This window comes from Vombatus ursinus, unplaced genomic scaffold, assembly GCF_900497805.2.
Source record: "Vombatus ursinus unplaced genomic scaffold, bare-nosed wombat genome assembly UNPS02004573.1, whole genome shotgun sequence".
Classification (NCBI taxonomy): Eukaryota; Metazoa; Chordata; class Mammalia; order Diprotodontia; family Vombatidae; genus Vombatus; species Vombatus ursinus.
In genome coordinates, this window is record NW_020944351.1 from 246,673 (window position 1) to 262,371 (window position 15,699).

At 41.5% G+C, this 15,699-nt stretch overlaps 1 protein-coding gene across 1 annotated transcript in view; it reads right to left on the reverse strand.

Moving 5' to 3' along the window:
* Positions 1-413: 413 nt before the first annotated feature.
* Positions 414-15,699, reverse strand: part of SLC9A6 (solute carrier family 9 member A6) — a 32,339-nt gene continuing 17,053 nt past the window's right edge. The window contains exons 10-16 of the mRNA XM_027838005.1: positions 15,538-15,651; positions 12,162-12,273; positions 11,032-11,185; positions 8,464-8,494; positions 7,286-7,365; positions 3,885-3,990; positions 414-2,556 (exon numbers count right to left, since the gene is read on the reverse strand). Of these exons, the coding sequence (XP_027693806.1) occupies positions 2,284-2,556; positions 3,885-3,990; positions 7,286-7,365; positions 8,464-8,494; positions 11,032-11,185; positions 12,162-12,273; positions 15,538-15,651 (870 nt within the window). The 3' untranslated portion in view covers positions 414-2,283. The remainder of the gene's footprint in view (positions 2,557-3,884; positions 3,991-7,285; positions 7,366-8,463; positions 8,495-11,031; positions 11,186-12,161; positions 12,274-15,537; positions 15,652-15,699) is intronic.

The window sequence follows — 15,699 nt, forward strand, 5'->3', positions numbered from 1 at the left end:
CCAATGGTCCTTCAACAATCCTTTCCAAGAGGGAAATATTGTGTCCCACATTCAGAAGGGAACAGTGTGAAAACAGTTGGTCAGATGGGCCCCTCAGACTCTACTCCAAAGGAAAGTCCAACATCTCCAGTCTACTCTTTTCCCTCTCCCAGAGTTTGGAAGGGCTCATCTATCCTGGTTCCCTTTTTGCTCCAGGGGCTGGTATAAAGTAAAACCTTCCATGGGGTGACATTGGAACAGCGAGCTTCCCTCCTCCCCCTCCATAAGTTGGGATATAGATTTGCCCAATTAAAAAGTGATGAGTTCATGAAATAGGTGTCAGTGGCCCCCCTCCCCCAAAGGTAAGAACCAGCTCAATGGGAATTGACATTTGATGGAATTCTAACAATTCAGAAACCGAATTCGACTACATGACAGCATAAAAAAGTGGTAGATCTTTATTGAATATCCTTTTGAAACACGTATAATAGTATGGGGAAGCGATACAGCACCTCAAAACACACAATGACAAAATCTTTGACTACATGAAGAAGCAAACATCAGAGAAATGAACACGTCACAGAATTCCTGCATGGCAGGAAGGTCACTAGCACTATGGTACCAATGGCTACATCAAAAGCTAAAACTGCCATAACTAAGTGCAAACCTCTACTACATACACAAAAAGAGCAGGGGGCAAGAATACAGCTTGCTTGGAACAAACTTGCAATGGGACACTAGAACAGCAAAGAGGTCAGTTCTAGCCAGGGGGAAAACAATTTAAGGTAATGTTACTCAGATACAAGAAAACAAAAGAAAACAAAAAAAAACCGTAGAGTAGAATTGTTTTTCCTGAAACATAAGTAGTCAGCGTTTGCATTTGAAAAAAAGGAAAAAAAAAGTTCTCAGTATTCATTGCATCTCAAATAATTTCCATCATAATAAACTGAATTGTAAATTGTAAATTTTGTTCTATGCTCTTCCTAGGAAAAAACAAAAACTTTCAAATACATATGGCAGCTCAAGTATCTCATATTAAAAAGGAATAGAGAAATAAAGACAACTAGACACAAAGCATGCTAAGGAGTTCTCAAAGTGCAACATTGTTAACTACTGAAAAGGCAACATTCTTCTCCCTTTCAGTTTGCAATCAGTTTTGGAAACGTGACTTGGAGATGAAGCCAAGTTCCAGTTTACCCAACAGCAGTTGGGTCCCATTTCCACTGGATGCTGGGAGTGGGCACAAGTGCGATAATAGATCTATAAATTAATTTTCATTCTCAACTACAGTATTACACAAATGACACTTGGATATGGTCAACTTGAGGGTGCTACGTCTACTGCTTACAGGGAGAAAAGCGGCTTAAATAATGCCTGAAAGAGAAAGGGCCCAACCACAAAGCTTGCTTTATGCATCACATACATGACCAAAACTTAAGCAGCAATTTAGCATCTAAAGGTAATTTATATCTGAGGCAGAATATTTATATATTTCAGGAGAGGCCTCTGAAATCCCCATTTTATTATGACCACCCTCCCACCCCTAATCCCCTCAAAGAATGTGCTTGCTACATAGATCTTTCAATACGGATAAAGAGCTGGGTTCAATACCCTCCACGGTCCTTACTGGCCAGGAGGAATTTTTAAAAATTATTTCAAAGTCATTTCCCCCCATCCTTTACAAAGGGCACTGGACTGTGCTCATCAGTCTGGCTCTTCCTGGCCTAGAGAAACATGTGACCTCTCCCCCCAGGTGAACATAGTCAAGAGCTGAAGCCAGCCAGCACAGTTCTGCAATCGTGCTCTAGACCAGAATAGGCTATTTGTAATGGCACAGAAAGGCAGGGCCCATGGGGTGTCACTGAAATCCTATTATCTGAAATAGACCCTGCCCCCAAACTCTTCTGGGAAAAAAAGACACCACCCCCTCCCCCATCTCCAACTAAACCTATACTCCACAAATCTGGCATTTTGGTTAAGTGTCAAGTAACTAGAAGAATGAGTAACTCGGCCTCTTTTTGTACTGAGTTAAGAAAGGTAGCAGGACCCACACTATCACTATGCAGGGGGGCTGGAAACAATGCCACTCCACAAAGTGCAGGCAATAGGGGATTTTTTTAAAGTTAAAGAACCGCTTGTTCACAATCTGTCCTGTACAGAATACATATATTCTTGCTATGCCATATAAACAGGATTTATACAGCTTAAACGGTCAGATACATGCATTGGACTTGGTAGGTAGTACACATTTCTTCACAATTGCGTATGCAGATTTTACAGTCAGGTTAGTGAGCAACAGACATATTAAGCTGGTCCATGCCTCGAATTATCTAACATATTTAATGGGGGCTCAGAATCATCCATTGGAAGAACCAGGCGGGTTCCCCGAATTACAAGTTCATGGTCCCCAAATGCAAGTTCTCGATCCAGGACATCTTCAGAGGTATTTCCCATAAGCCTCCTGGGAGCACTGGCTGACATGGAGTCAGTGCTAACAGTAGAATCACCATACGTCAAGCTAATGTCGCCATCATTCAAGATAAGATCAGAATCATCATCTTTCAGCTGTTCCTGATTCTAAACAAAAAGATAAAACAAATGTTGCTTTCAAGACAATTTTCTTATCAGAAGACCAAACTGCAAGAGTCACAGGTGAGCTAGGTCCATGAAAAATATGATTTACTTTCACATAAGCAACACCTAGAAATAAGTTATCCCTGATATATTTAATTGTGAAGATACGATAAAGAACAGCAGGCAGCCTCAGCACCAGACCATCGATCTCCCAGGTCAACAAATGAAGGTTCTAATGATAACTGTCTTTAACTGTAAATTGCTTTGCAATGAACAAGTCCCTTACAGCCGAGAGAAAATGGTAAAAAAAAAAAAAAATATCATGGGGCTAAGAATCAGTTTGCCACCCTGTACCTTCCCCCCACAGTTCCTGGTTCTGCCTTCTGGGGCCAAGCAGAACAAATGATTTTTCTGTGTCCTAGTTGCCAGGCATCTTGCCATCCAGGCCACCATCCTCTGGATACAACATCCCTCTAAAATGTGGTAACCAGAACTGAACACAATCCTGTAGAAGCATACAATGCCTCAGGGGAGAAGGACACTTTGCAAACCCAGGTGTGAGTTATTACCATCAATATCTGACCACATCCATCTTGGCTGAGATGATACCCTCCGTTTCTTCAACAGTTGGGAATTTCTTGTCCCGAAACAGCTGAGATAAATATGCTATTCCATGGATTCTTTTTAGAGGGTAGGTCTGGGATTAGAAGGTTGGGTTTCAGTGAAAAATAAAACTATTTAAAAATCAGACTTCTTTCCTAAGTCTGGTCCATGCATCAGTTACCTAAGCTCTAATGCTTAGAATCGAATGCAAGGACACACAAACCCCAAACTGGAGGCTAAAGAAACAAAGAGGGGGTTCTAGATGATGCCTTGACATGCTCATGGCTCCGACAAGAGGAAAGAGAAGTTGTATCCAAGATCCACAAGAGTAAAAGTGCACACCACCACACACCATCTGTTACTCACAGGAGCTTCACAAACAGGAACTAAGATCCTCTGGCCACTTCGTGGATAAGGATGTAAAAAAGACCTAGCCCGGGACACATACTGCAAATCTGGACATCAACCCAGGTGCCACTAGAAGACTTCGGGTGTTCCAAAGACAGTACTTGGTACTGTTTTATTCCTACTGCCCGTTAGACTTTCAGTTGCAATCACACACAAAGGTTTCTGGCATGCTCAAATGGCCCATTGACTAAGTAAAAGGTGCTCACTTCCTTAAAGTCCATGCATGCTTTGGTGGCTTACAGAAAAAAAAAAAGTCCAGGGACCAGACACAGACAAGATGAAGTTAGGTCAAGCAGAGCTATCAAATGAGAACTACTTACTTCATAAGCTTGAGGACTCGTCAGACATCTTGCAAGGGGTCCGCAGAAACTAGGGAGTGTGGAAGTAAGAGGTGGTCCACTGTGGGTCAGGAGCGGCTTCAGATAGCTTGTACTTGTTAAGAGAGAAAGAACTTCAAATGTTCTTATTAATCATTCCAAAATGCCCAGCTTATTTAATGGAAGAAAAAGATAACCAGAAAGAGAGCCTGAATCATTTTAAAGTTACTCTTTAACTAACTAAGGAAGAGAAAGGGAAAGGTTCTGCTAATCAATTCATCATCTGGAGAAAGACAGTAGCTTTGATCATGTGACCTGTGAATCTGATTAGCAAGTGGTGAAAGCAAGCTCTCAATCAAAACCTCTGATGGAAACCTTATAATTATTGCTCAAAAAGTTGTCAAAGGGGAACTAAGCCAATCCCAAAGACCTCTCTAAATTGTTATTTTTTTAAAATTACACACTAGTTTAGCTTCAATATTCATTTGTTCCCTTCAAAAAGAGTATCAAATTATCATGAGACAATGAGCAGCCCAGAGGAGGAAATGACAGCACAAAGTAGGAAGAAATTGCATTCACTCAACTCCACCCCCTCCAAACCACTTTTCGAGGACCTAGCATTCAGAAATAACTAGATCATTATACAAGTCTTTATCATGACTATTTAACCCCAAGAAACAGACTAATACCTATTAGTATTTGCATGAAAATGCAATAGGTTGGGACAACAATCGACCTTTGAAATTCCCCTCGTGAATACAGTACCATTCCCCCCTCCCAAGGCAAACCACTGCTCCGAGCAATAAAGTCAGGTTTTTCAAAAAAATATAAATTCCCTGGGGCAGGCAGAGTCAGTCTCATCTGCCTTGTATCCCTAATGCCCACACAAGGCATGCTTGTTGAATTATCTGTTGTGAATGAAGATTTCATGACTGCTAGGTTTATAAACCTGAGGTAGAGACTGCCAAATTCTGGTAAAATTTACCCACTTATTCAAATATCCCCACATTCCAACAGATCTTTGTTCTCATCAGCTTGGCCATCCCCACCAGTGACAAAGATCACATGCCATCCACTGTGCCTATCTTGTGGGCCTCTTGTCCAGGTCTTCTCCTAAATTTGCCACAAGGAGGAAGGATAAGGGAGGTGCTACTAAATTTGTTTGGCGGCCATCCAATTTAAGGAGAGAAAAAAAAACAGAAGGCCAAACAAGCCAATCTGCAATTCTCACTAGTCTCACTGGTGCTACTGAGGTGACTTAAGTCTTGGTGCCCAATAGAAGTATATAGAAAGCTATGTTGTCCTTCTTTTAAACAGCATGTCTTTACATGAGGATGATTCTGTTATTTCATATCATACATTACCTAGAGTGTACACTTTGGTTAAAAAACAAGATTTACACAGAAGGCACTCAAATATTTGTTCAATGAAGTAAAATGGATGAAAAACATTAAAGATCCAAAAGAGGCCTATGTCCCAAATGCTGGTAAAATTGCTGCTTCTGATTTAATTAACATTAAGCAATTTTGCAAAGCCAGGGCTCACTCCCTAATGGAAGCCTTAATGCACCACAACAACTTATGTGTTCTTGCTTCTTGTAGCGATTTGTTTTAGAAGCAAGAGTCCATTATGTTACAACATACTGCAGGCTCTTGGCCAAATGGACAAGGGGAAAAGATGAGTGCTTGCTCTCTTTTCAAAGCTTTCCTTGTTTAATTCAGGGGTTCTTAACCTGGGGCCCCTCTGGAGGGAATTAAATGGGATCCATGAACTTGGATGGGGAAAAAAAATGACATCTTTATTTTTACTAACTTTGTTTCTCGTATCTTATGCATTTGCAAACCTGATTCTGAGAAATGGTCCATTGGCTTCACCAGAATGCCCACCGGGGTCCAAGGATCAAAAAGGGAGAAGAACTTTGGTTCTAATCTAAGGATGCTGGATTTCAAGCCAGAGGAAATTTAGTTCAAATCCCAGTGTTATTATGTGCTAACTGGAAGACCTTGGAAAGTCACCTCACCTTTCTGGGCCTCAGTTTCCTCACCTGTAAGATGAAGGGTCTGGACTACATGGCTTCTCATGCACAGAAAGGATGGGAGACATCTTATGTGTTTACGTATTTCCTAGGTGTTTCTGAATGCTAGATAACACCAAGTTTTGATAAACAAGGCTTGAGAAACCCAATTATGAAAATGAATTTTATGATTCTTTCCTCTGTTCAATTGTCAGCTTAATCTGCAGGAAATTAATTTTAATCAATATTAATAAGGGACTCACTCAAGAAACATATGGTTTAAGCAGCCCATGAAAAAGCAACACTATCAAAAGTGTGTCTAGGAAGGACTGTGGTCTGTGTTGGGGGGGCATGGGTTAAAAACCTAGGAAATAATTGAAATGGTCACTGTGGTGGCCATAACAACTGTAAAATAAGGCTTATGTGGCCCACAGAGTTAGAGCTAGAAGGGTCCTTAGAAATTATGGCATTCAACCCACTCATTTTACAGAAGAGAGAACAGAGGCACAGGGAGGGAAAAGGACTGACCCAGCTTAACAAAACTAATAATGGACAAGGGGCAAAATTCGACCCCTGGTCCTTGAACCCCAAATCCAGTGCTTTGTTACATTTCACTGTTATTCCAGCAGCTCTTCCTTTGGGAAAAGATCAGGAAAGGCACTTGCACTGATAAACCAAATTCTTCGAGCTTTTTTCATCATCCTCCATTTTTGAGTCATGACCAATAAAAAGCCTCCCAAATGATATCCACAATGAAAAAAGTTTATGAAAACTGCATACTGCCCAATTACAGACTATGTGTGACTTTTTACACACACACACACACACACACACACACACACCTTGGACAGGTAGATGGATCACTACACTCAGGGAACTGAACAATGCTTTCAATGATCCCAAACTGTTCAATGTTACAAAATCCCATCTCTTTTCACATCAGTAGTGAAGCTACTTGTCTCTAAGTCACGGTCTCCAAAGAATCAAAATCACAAGCAATCCCAATAGCAATGGGGAAAGATGGCAACAAATACTGGTAGATCTGTAGTCAAACAACCTGGGAGTCTTAGCTCTGCCATTGACTATCTGCATGATGATGGGCAAGTCATTTTCCCTCAAGGAGCCTCAGTTTTCTCATCGGTAAAGCGGGGAACAACAACATCTCACAGCATTGTTGTCAATTATCAGATGAAAACACTTACAAGGAGAAGGGAAAATCATCTTTACACTGCTTGCAACTTTTGGTTTTAGTGCCTCAAGATCCTCTTCTGTAAGAATAACTAAAGGTAGGCCTTGCTCTCTCCTCATGACGGAGGAGATGAAAAGCCAAGAGTAGCCAAGTTGGAATTCTCATTGCCCACCCTCCACATCCTCCTCGATTTAAGGATACTTATGGTCAAAGTTGTACCACATCCTGAAGAGCCAAGCGCTTTCAGCTTTTGTGTTCCTTCTTTCACTCTCTGGGAAGCCCTGTGACCAGAGGAGAAAGAGATTAGGACAATGGAACAACTGGTTATTGACACCCATTCCCTCTCAAAGATTCAGGAAGGAAAAAAATCCCCTCTCTGTGCTATTTTGAAGGGTCATTTGGATGTGACTTGGCATCCCTCTTTGCTATTCGCACTGCCACCTGCTGGGTTGTAGCCCTAGCCACCTCTCCACCCATGATAGAAGCTCTGATCTACCAACGCCCTAACAAATGTGTCCAGCAGTGGGCCATAAGGATTGCCCAGAGAGCACACAGTCTCCTCAACAGCTGGCTATCTTAACGATTAGCAAGGTGAAGTTCATCAATTGATTTCTTTTCATGCTACCATGTAGGCAAACAAACCAAGGCTTGGTTCAGACCAGAAGAAATGTATTTTGAAACTAAATACAACACAAACCATCCCAGCTCTTCTAATACTGTATTAATATTATTAATTATATATAATAATATTTTGCATCTGTCTTCCAGACATTCAAGTGGCCCTTACCAGAGAAGAAATACATGACTCGGTACTGGGCAATGGGGCTTGGTAAATAGGAAGCAAATGATCATGAGAAAGAAGTAAGCCTGTTAGAAACCAGGGTTTTAACTGAATAAAACTCTACAGGTTTATTCCTGTACCTCAAAAAGCACTCAGAAGTGTGCATGGCATCAGGACAAGGGTGGGATACAGGACCAAGAGATTCTAGCGCCCTTAAACAGGCAGGCTCAAAGATTTCTGGGTAATTCTGAAGGGCTGCTGCTGGTCACCCAGTTTGGAAGTGAGGGTAGCCAGACTTCCGAAGGAAGGCTGGAAGCAGAGTCCAGCCTTCGTGCACAAACCCAAACGGAAAAAGGCTCCCCTTGCCAGAGCCCTTAAGTACTGCTCTCCTCTCCAAGGGTGGTCTAGAGATAGGAGAGCCATCACCTTGGATACCATGACCACAGCTATGCTCTGCTTTGGTTTATATCAGGCAGTAGGAAAGGCAAGGAACAGCTAATTAAAAGAGCTGAGAAACCAAGCTTCGATGTGGTAGAGGTTTTACTCACTTTCACTACAGGTAACTTCACATCAGACAAAAACATCCATGCGTACTTACCAGATGATCCTGGTCTGAATCAACTCCAACCCTAAAGGAGGAAACACAAATGTCAGATGAGAATCTGGGCTTTTAAACCTGTGGCAGCTCATTTTCTTAACATAGGCAATGTGAGTACACAACAAGGGAATTCTAGGCTTGGGATGGGAAGGACGAGGCTGCAGCCCAGCTCTGCCCCCTGCTTGCCACCTGTGGCTCCTGGAAGTCACAGCCTCTGCGGGCATGTTTCCTCATCTGTAAATTTTGGTTTTTGCCTAGACTTGGGATTAACCTTCCCCCATTCCTCTTTTCCAGTTATTGGTGCACTTTGCCACCTTAAACTGTCTTTTATTTAGGCATCTGTCCACATGTTTTATCCCCCAGTAAAATGGTGATACCTCAAGGCCTGGGACAGGTTTTTATTTTTGCCTTTGTAACCCCATGACACAATTCAGTGCTCAATAGAATTGATTTCATGAGTGCATGGAACTCTCAAGGTAGAAACCCCTTCCAATTAAGCATATGGCAATTTTAATGAGCTTTATTATTTTGTTTTCTTTTTTGGTCTACACCTCTGATTTGCCTGGCATAGGAAACTCCTGGTGTGGAAACTCCCTCTGCTCATGAAGATCAGTAACTTAGTCTTGGAGAGTTGTGTGAGCTATTGGGAGGTTAAATGACTTTCCCAAGGTCACATAGTCAGGCTGTGTCAGAGGCAGGACATTCTTGAACCCAAGGCTTCCTGACTCCAAAGCCAAAATACCATGAGTCATACATGCCTTACCAATTTCAAGGGGTTTTTGTGGGAGGAAAATAAAAAAAATGTGAAAATGTCAGCCATCATTAATAAAAATAGCTTGGATTCCAAATTTGGCAACGATTGCCAATCTTACTAGGGGAAAGAGAGAGAGGAAAGAAAGGAATAAGTATTTGTTAGGTACCCACCATACACCAGGCACTGTGCTAAGCACTTTACAAATAGTATCTCATTATACTCCTCAATCTCTTAAACTAATATAAAAATGACATTTCTCTGGAAATTACAGTACTACCACATCTCAGGTTTGGACCAAGGGATATAACTGTCTCCCCTTTAAAAGAGGGTACTTTACTGGTGCTATTCCAGAGACAAGGGAAAAAAAAACAACAACAAAGAAAAGTATTTAGGGAAGGGAGATTTCTTTCTAGCCTCATTTCCACCATCATCAAATGCTGCAACAGAAAAATGTCTAGGTCTATGTCAAAGGCTAATGGAGAAGCCAGCCATGGGGCACCGTGGTCATTTCTGACTTTCTAGGATGTGTTCAAAACAATGGCTAAAACCACAGAAAAATGACTGTTCCATGTGTTATTGTGGGACTAAAGCAAAGCCTGGAGGAAGAAAAAGATCAGAGCTCTTGTTCAGATGGAGTGGATTCTAACAAAGGTGTGGTCAGAAGCTCACTGTTTGTGGTTTTAAAATGTCAAAAGGCTGAGAGTCCTTAATCTGCATACTAATAGCAGATTTGAAGCAAATCCATGAATGTAAAGTGACATCTAGTGGTCCTGGAGAGTCATCACACTTAGAGTCATCACATTGGGTCCAAAGTCTCCAAATCAATTCCATATTCAGTAAATACCTATGGTGGGCACAGTACTGGGTTCCGCACTTGGAGAGGACAAGAGTGGTTTTAAATCTGCCCTTAATGATCTTATGTGGAGGATGAAACTCATACACATGAAATAGAAAATACAAGATCACATAAATTCAATTGTATGCTTTGGAACCCTGCAGGGGCAGGGTGGAGCCATATAAAGGCAGGCAAGAGTTGAAACTCAGTTTTTGGGGTTGTTTGCATTGACTTAACCCTTCCATCACCTTAAAAAAAAAAGACCTTGCTAAGGAATTAGCTTAAGATAATTTAGGAAACTATAATTATCCTTTAGTGATAACAAAAGTATTAGCATCTCACTCAATAGCTTTTCAAGGGAAAGAAAAAAGCTTAAGGCCGCTAATTTCTAAAAGCACCATCACCTGAAACAATATTCAGGGTATTTCCCTTTTGCACAGATGTACAAATGACTGTCTCAGACACAGTAAAAGCAGGTGTCTCAGTGATTGACCTGGATTAAAAAAATAATTCACCAGGATTAGGCAGGTATGGCTAGATTGGACACCTGGTTTTTAGATCCTTTCCCAGAAAGGAAGGGAAAGAGAAAAGGAAAGGAGCTAAAATGGACTTTTTTTTTTTAACGGACCATATTGTTTTCTCTAGTCAATGTCATAGATTTGGGGGGCTCAGTAGGTTCCTAGGGCGTATAAAGTCTCAGCTAGTACACATAGCTAAAACCTATAAAGGCTTTAACAATCCAGGCTGCTGTTTCCATAGAAACAGATGTGGGACTGGGGAGATGAGAGGGAGCCTTTAAAGTAAGTACATTTTCAAATATTAAAAATAAAAGTCTTCCAACTTTAACCTTGGAGTGGTTGGTCACAAACAATGCTGCTCTTTGGGTGAAGTCTAAAATTCTTCTACAAACTCACAATCAAATAAAGAGTCTGAATTGTAATTTAACATTCCAACACCAAGGCATCTAGTTTGCTCTTACCGGATGTTCAGACATGACAACATGGCCGTGGTGCCCCCACCAAACACCCACACAGTAAAAAACACAATCAGGAGCGTCGTGCTGAACATCATCTGCCTCGCATAGGTGGCAGTGTCCCGAATGGCCAAAGCAAAGGCCATGGCGCCACGAAGGCCTGAAAGGAAACAAGGGATTATTTTATGCTATTAACCCATCGACCATGGGAACTACAAGAAATCCACAGAAGCAATGGGATTTCAGGGAAATGGGAAACGACTGAAAATAACCTTTTTTTTTTTAAAGTCTAGTACACAGTACTGACCATCATTCATCTTCATCCTCTCCCCCTCACCTCCCAAGTCCTCTTCTCCCACTTCCTACCTAACAATGCCAAGTAAAACATTACAAGGGGCAGTTAGTGTCAAAGTGTGATGAAGTTTGGTTACAATAGGTCAGTGATATTATTGCCAAACCACACTCGTTGGGACAAAATTACACAGGGTACAACTACATTCCCACTCCCCCAAACCCAGTAGAATAAAAGCTCTTTGTAAACAGGGATTGGTTTGTTGTCTTTGTATCCAGAGCCCCTGGACCAGTGCTTTGCACAATAGGCATTTAATAAATGCTTGTTGATTGTAATTCAACTAAACTAGGAATTGAGAGCTAAAATGAGGAAAAATAACAATGGTGGAGAAAGGGGCATAATTCACCACAAAATGACATCAATCGATTAACTTTTAATAAGCACCTACTAGGTACCAGGCACTGTGCTAAGCTCTGGAGATGCAAAAAGAAGTAAAGACAGTCCCTGCCCTCAAGAAGCTTACAATCTAAAAGACATTTTACCATAAAATTCTAACTTTAATACTCAAAATACATGAAGGTGCTACTATTTCATCAGTGTGAGGAATTCTTCACATTGCTGCCTCCAACAACTGTAGATGGCAACCCATCTGAGGCAAGATTGGAATGCAGGGCTTCCAGACTCCAAGCCCAGCACTCCTATCCACTACACCACAGCTGCCTCTATTATCACTTCAATAATTAAAAGGATTTGATGTCATTGGCAGTCATTTCCATTTAGGCAATCATTTCGTGTTCTGTGTGGTGGCTTGAGGAGGAAAAAGAAAAGAGAATCACATACTTACCAGCAAACATCATCATATGTTGAAAATTTGATCCAATCTTATTTCTTCTGCCCAAATTAAGTAAAAAGGACAATGGATAAATATTGGCAGCTCTTCCCAAGAAAATGGCAAGCTAAACACATTAACACGTTAAGGATCAATTTCTTACACTTGTTTACACTTATTTGTTAAAATGATGGGTAATAGTAATGAGAGAAAGTCTGAGGCATTGAACTCAAATTCTAAAGCAAGATAAATTATTAAAAGGGACAGTTTGTGAACACCTGGAAGCAGGTAATCACTAAACCCCAGAATGGTTACACTAAGAACAAATCACTCCAGCCTCACCTAATTTCCTTTTTTGACAGGATTATTAGACTAAGGGAAGGCTATAGCTACAGCTGAATTTCAGCAAGGCACGGGATGAGATCTTTTACAATATCCTTGCAGAGAAGACAGATAGATGTGGCCTGGATGATAGTACAGTGAGGGGGGTTCAGAACTGGCTGACTGACCAGAACCAAGAAGCAAAAGACAACTGGAGGGAAGTCTCAGTTATGAGGCTCTGTTTTGTTAAGCATTATCAATGATTTGGATAAAAGGCAAAGCTGGGAAGGATCCCAAAAGATCGACAAGTTGAAATCATGGGCTGAATGAAGCTAAGAAGATTAATTTAAATACCGTTTGTTGTTTTGTCCTTTTCAAAGAGGACCAATGACACCATGGGTGATGCCTTGACTCGTGCGTGAATTGGATTTAAGTGAGGCAGAGCTGCACAAAGTCATCAGCCTCAGTCTCTCTTCCTGAGTCATTGAAGTCCAGTGGCAAGACAAAACTCAAGACAATTGGTGATGGCCCGGCATGCAGTGGATGACCATGGCATCTTCCATGTCTGACCAAGCTCTAAGCGCTCCACAGCTCCTGCTTCAGCTGCCTTCATGGCTGTTAGAACAAATTGTTCTCATCTGCCCATTTTGCTGGAGAAGTCTTCATGTGCTTGGGGTAAACACTGCCCCCCAACTTAATGCTTGGGTTACAAGAAAAATCAATTGCACAAAAATAAGACAGGGGACATGTCTGGAAGGCAGTTCTCAGAGGTTCTATTGGACTGGAAGCTCAAGATGAGCTAGCAATGTGATACGAAGGCTAAGAGTTTACAATTTAATTAATGAGGATAATAATAGTTTACAATTATATGGTTTAAAAATGCTTTTCTCATCACCCTGTAAGGTGGCAGATAAGGAAAACGAGGTTTAAAGCGTTGAAGAGTGCCTTAGCAAAGGCCACACAGCTAATACATATCAGTGCTGGGACTCAACCTTGGGTGGTCCAACTCCAAAGGCTAGCCTAGCTTTCTAGAACACCACAATGTTTCTAAAAATACAGAGTTCAGAACAAGCTGCTGCTCTGGTTGGACTACAGTTGGAATCATGTGTCCAGTTCCAGGTACCCCCACATTTGAGGTAGGACATTGATTGATAAGCTGTGTATCCAAAGGAGGACAACCAGCATGATGAGGGGATCAGATGAAAGAACTATGCATATTTGCCTGCAGAAGCTAGACTATGATGACAGCCTTCAAATGGATGAAGAAAAAAAAAGAGGAAAAAAATAAAAATAAATAAAAATTAAAAAATAGATCAAGAGCTCTGATCCTTCTTGCATTCGAGACTTGTTTTGCTTGACCCCAGCGAGCAGAATTAGGACCAATGGATGTAAGTCACAGAAGGAGAATTTGAATCAACACAGGGAAATACCTTAACAATTACAACTATAAGAGGCTGCCTTGGGGGCTGGGACAGTAAGCTCCCTTTCACTGAAGGCTGGATGCCCAGCTACTGAGGATACTGCTCTAGAAGCTGGGCATGGGATGGCCTTTAAGGCCCCTTCTAGCATTAAAAATTCTAACTCTACAAACTTTCTGACTGTCAATCACCTACTGAAAATCCACTAGAAGATGAATGAAAATCTATTTTAAAAGAATTATACTAAAAAAAAGTCTAAGGGAATACCAAAATTGACTCATTTTACTTGATAATTTTGGCAGAATGAAAGTGTTTCCCTGTCCCATTTGTTAGGCACTGACTTCTATTCCCTCTTCAGGATTCAGAACAGGGAACTTTAATTACCTTGCCCTTTTAAGATCTGCAGTGGCCCTGGTCCAAGTGTAGCCCGCCTGTCTGGCTGGTAAGAAAAGGCCTACCATTCGAGCAGACAAAGTTTAGCTAGAAGCGTATTTTCATATCTTTTCTGAAGGCCCAAGGAACACAGAGCTCAAGCGAGAGAAAAAGATATTCAACAATTCCACCTTGTTTCCACAGATTAATTATAGGATTGTTTTTGTCACTCTGCTATGCAGGAAAAGCGCACAGAGAGAAGTCAAAGAGGCCAAGGGAAAAGCAAAGCTCGGGACCTAGAGGGGCCAATGAGAAGGCCCAAGTAAACACTCTCTTAGGATGATCAAAGGACAACCTGCACTTCTGAACATAGGGGGTTTTCTTCAGATTTTCTCATTTCTCTGCTTCTGCTTCATTCCGTTTTTCTCACGGACTGGCAACATATTTATTTAGTGGGGCTTCTTGTCCAGTTTTTCCTCTTTCTTGGTAATTGATCAGCCGTTTTATGGCTGAGCTTATAGACCAGCATTTCTGGAACAAGAGCAGCCCCTTCTTTACCTCCCTCACTACACATGGCTAGCACAGAACATTCTTTTGAGTCCTGATGCTGTTGGTGAGGCTCTTCATGTGGAGCTTCATATGATCTCCCTGCTACACACCCTGATATCTTCAGCGCCTTTACCATTGCCTGCAATGCCCCTATACCGGTATATCACCTAGTGCCCTATAAGGGAAGAGAAGAGGGAGAACGGGAAGGGAGAAAGCCGAGGAAAGAAGGAGGCTGGGAAGCAATGAAGACACATGCCAGGCACTGCATTGGGTGGAACCCATCCTATTCCTATCTCCACAGGACGGCTGTAGTACCTCTTTGCTCGACCTATCTGGGTGCCACTACTCTCACAGGATCAACTGCCCCCTCCCCAGTCCCTCAGGGTGAGAGGAATGAAGAGTGAATGAAGAGTAGGGGGAGAATCGAGCTGCTCCTTATCACCATCCCTCCAGCCTCTATCCCTGATCCAAATTTGTCAACTAACTGGCAATGTGCATTTTTTTTGGCCACTTGTTGAAATGGAGTGAATTTGTGGCTGAAGATATGCTTTAGAAATCACTATCTCTTTGAACAAATTTGAGAACAAGGGTGAAAAATGGAAATTCCTGGTATTTTCGGTCTGAGGAAATGGCATATATACATACTGTCAATGCATTCTTGTGCCCTCCCTGATCCAAATCAGTGAAATTGCAAAATGCTTCCCTCAATCTTGCCAGAAAAACAAGGATACGAAAGCACCCACCACGAAAGTCGGGTTAAAGACGTGGTTCTGGAAAGTGAAGAGTGTCAGTCCCATGTATGAGAAGATGAAATTTTCCGCCAAGAAATTGAGAAGCTCAAACAACTAAAAAAAATGGTTTTAAAAATATTTTCTAGGGAAAATATAGTTACA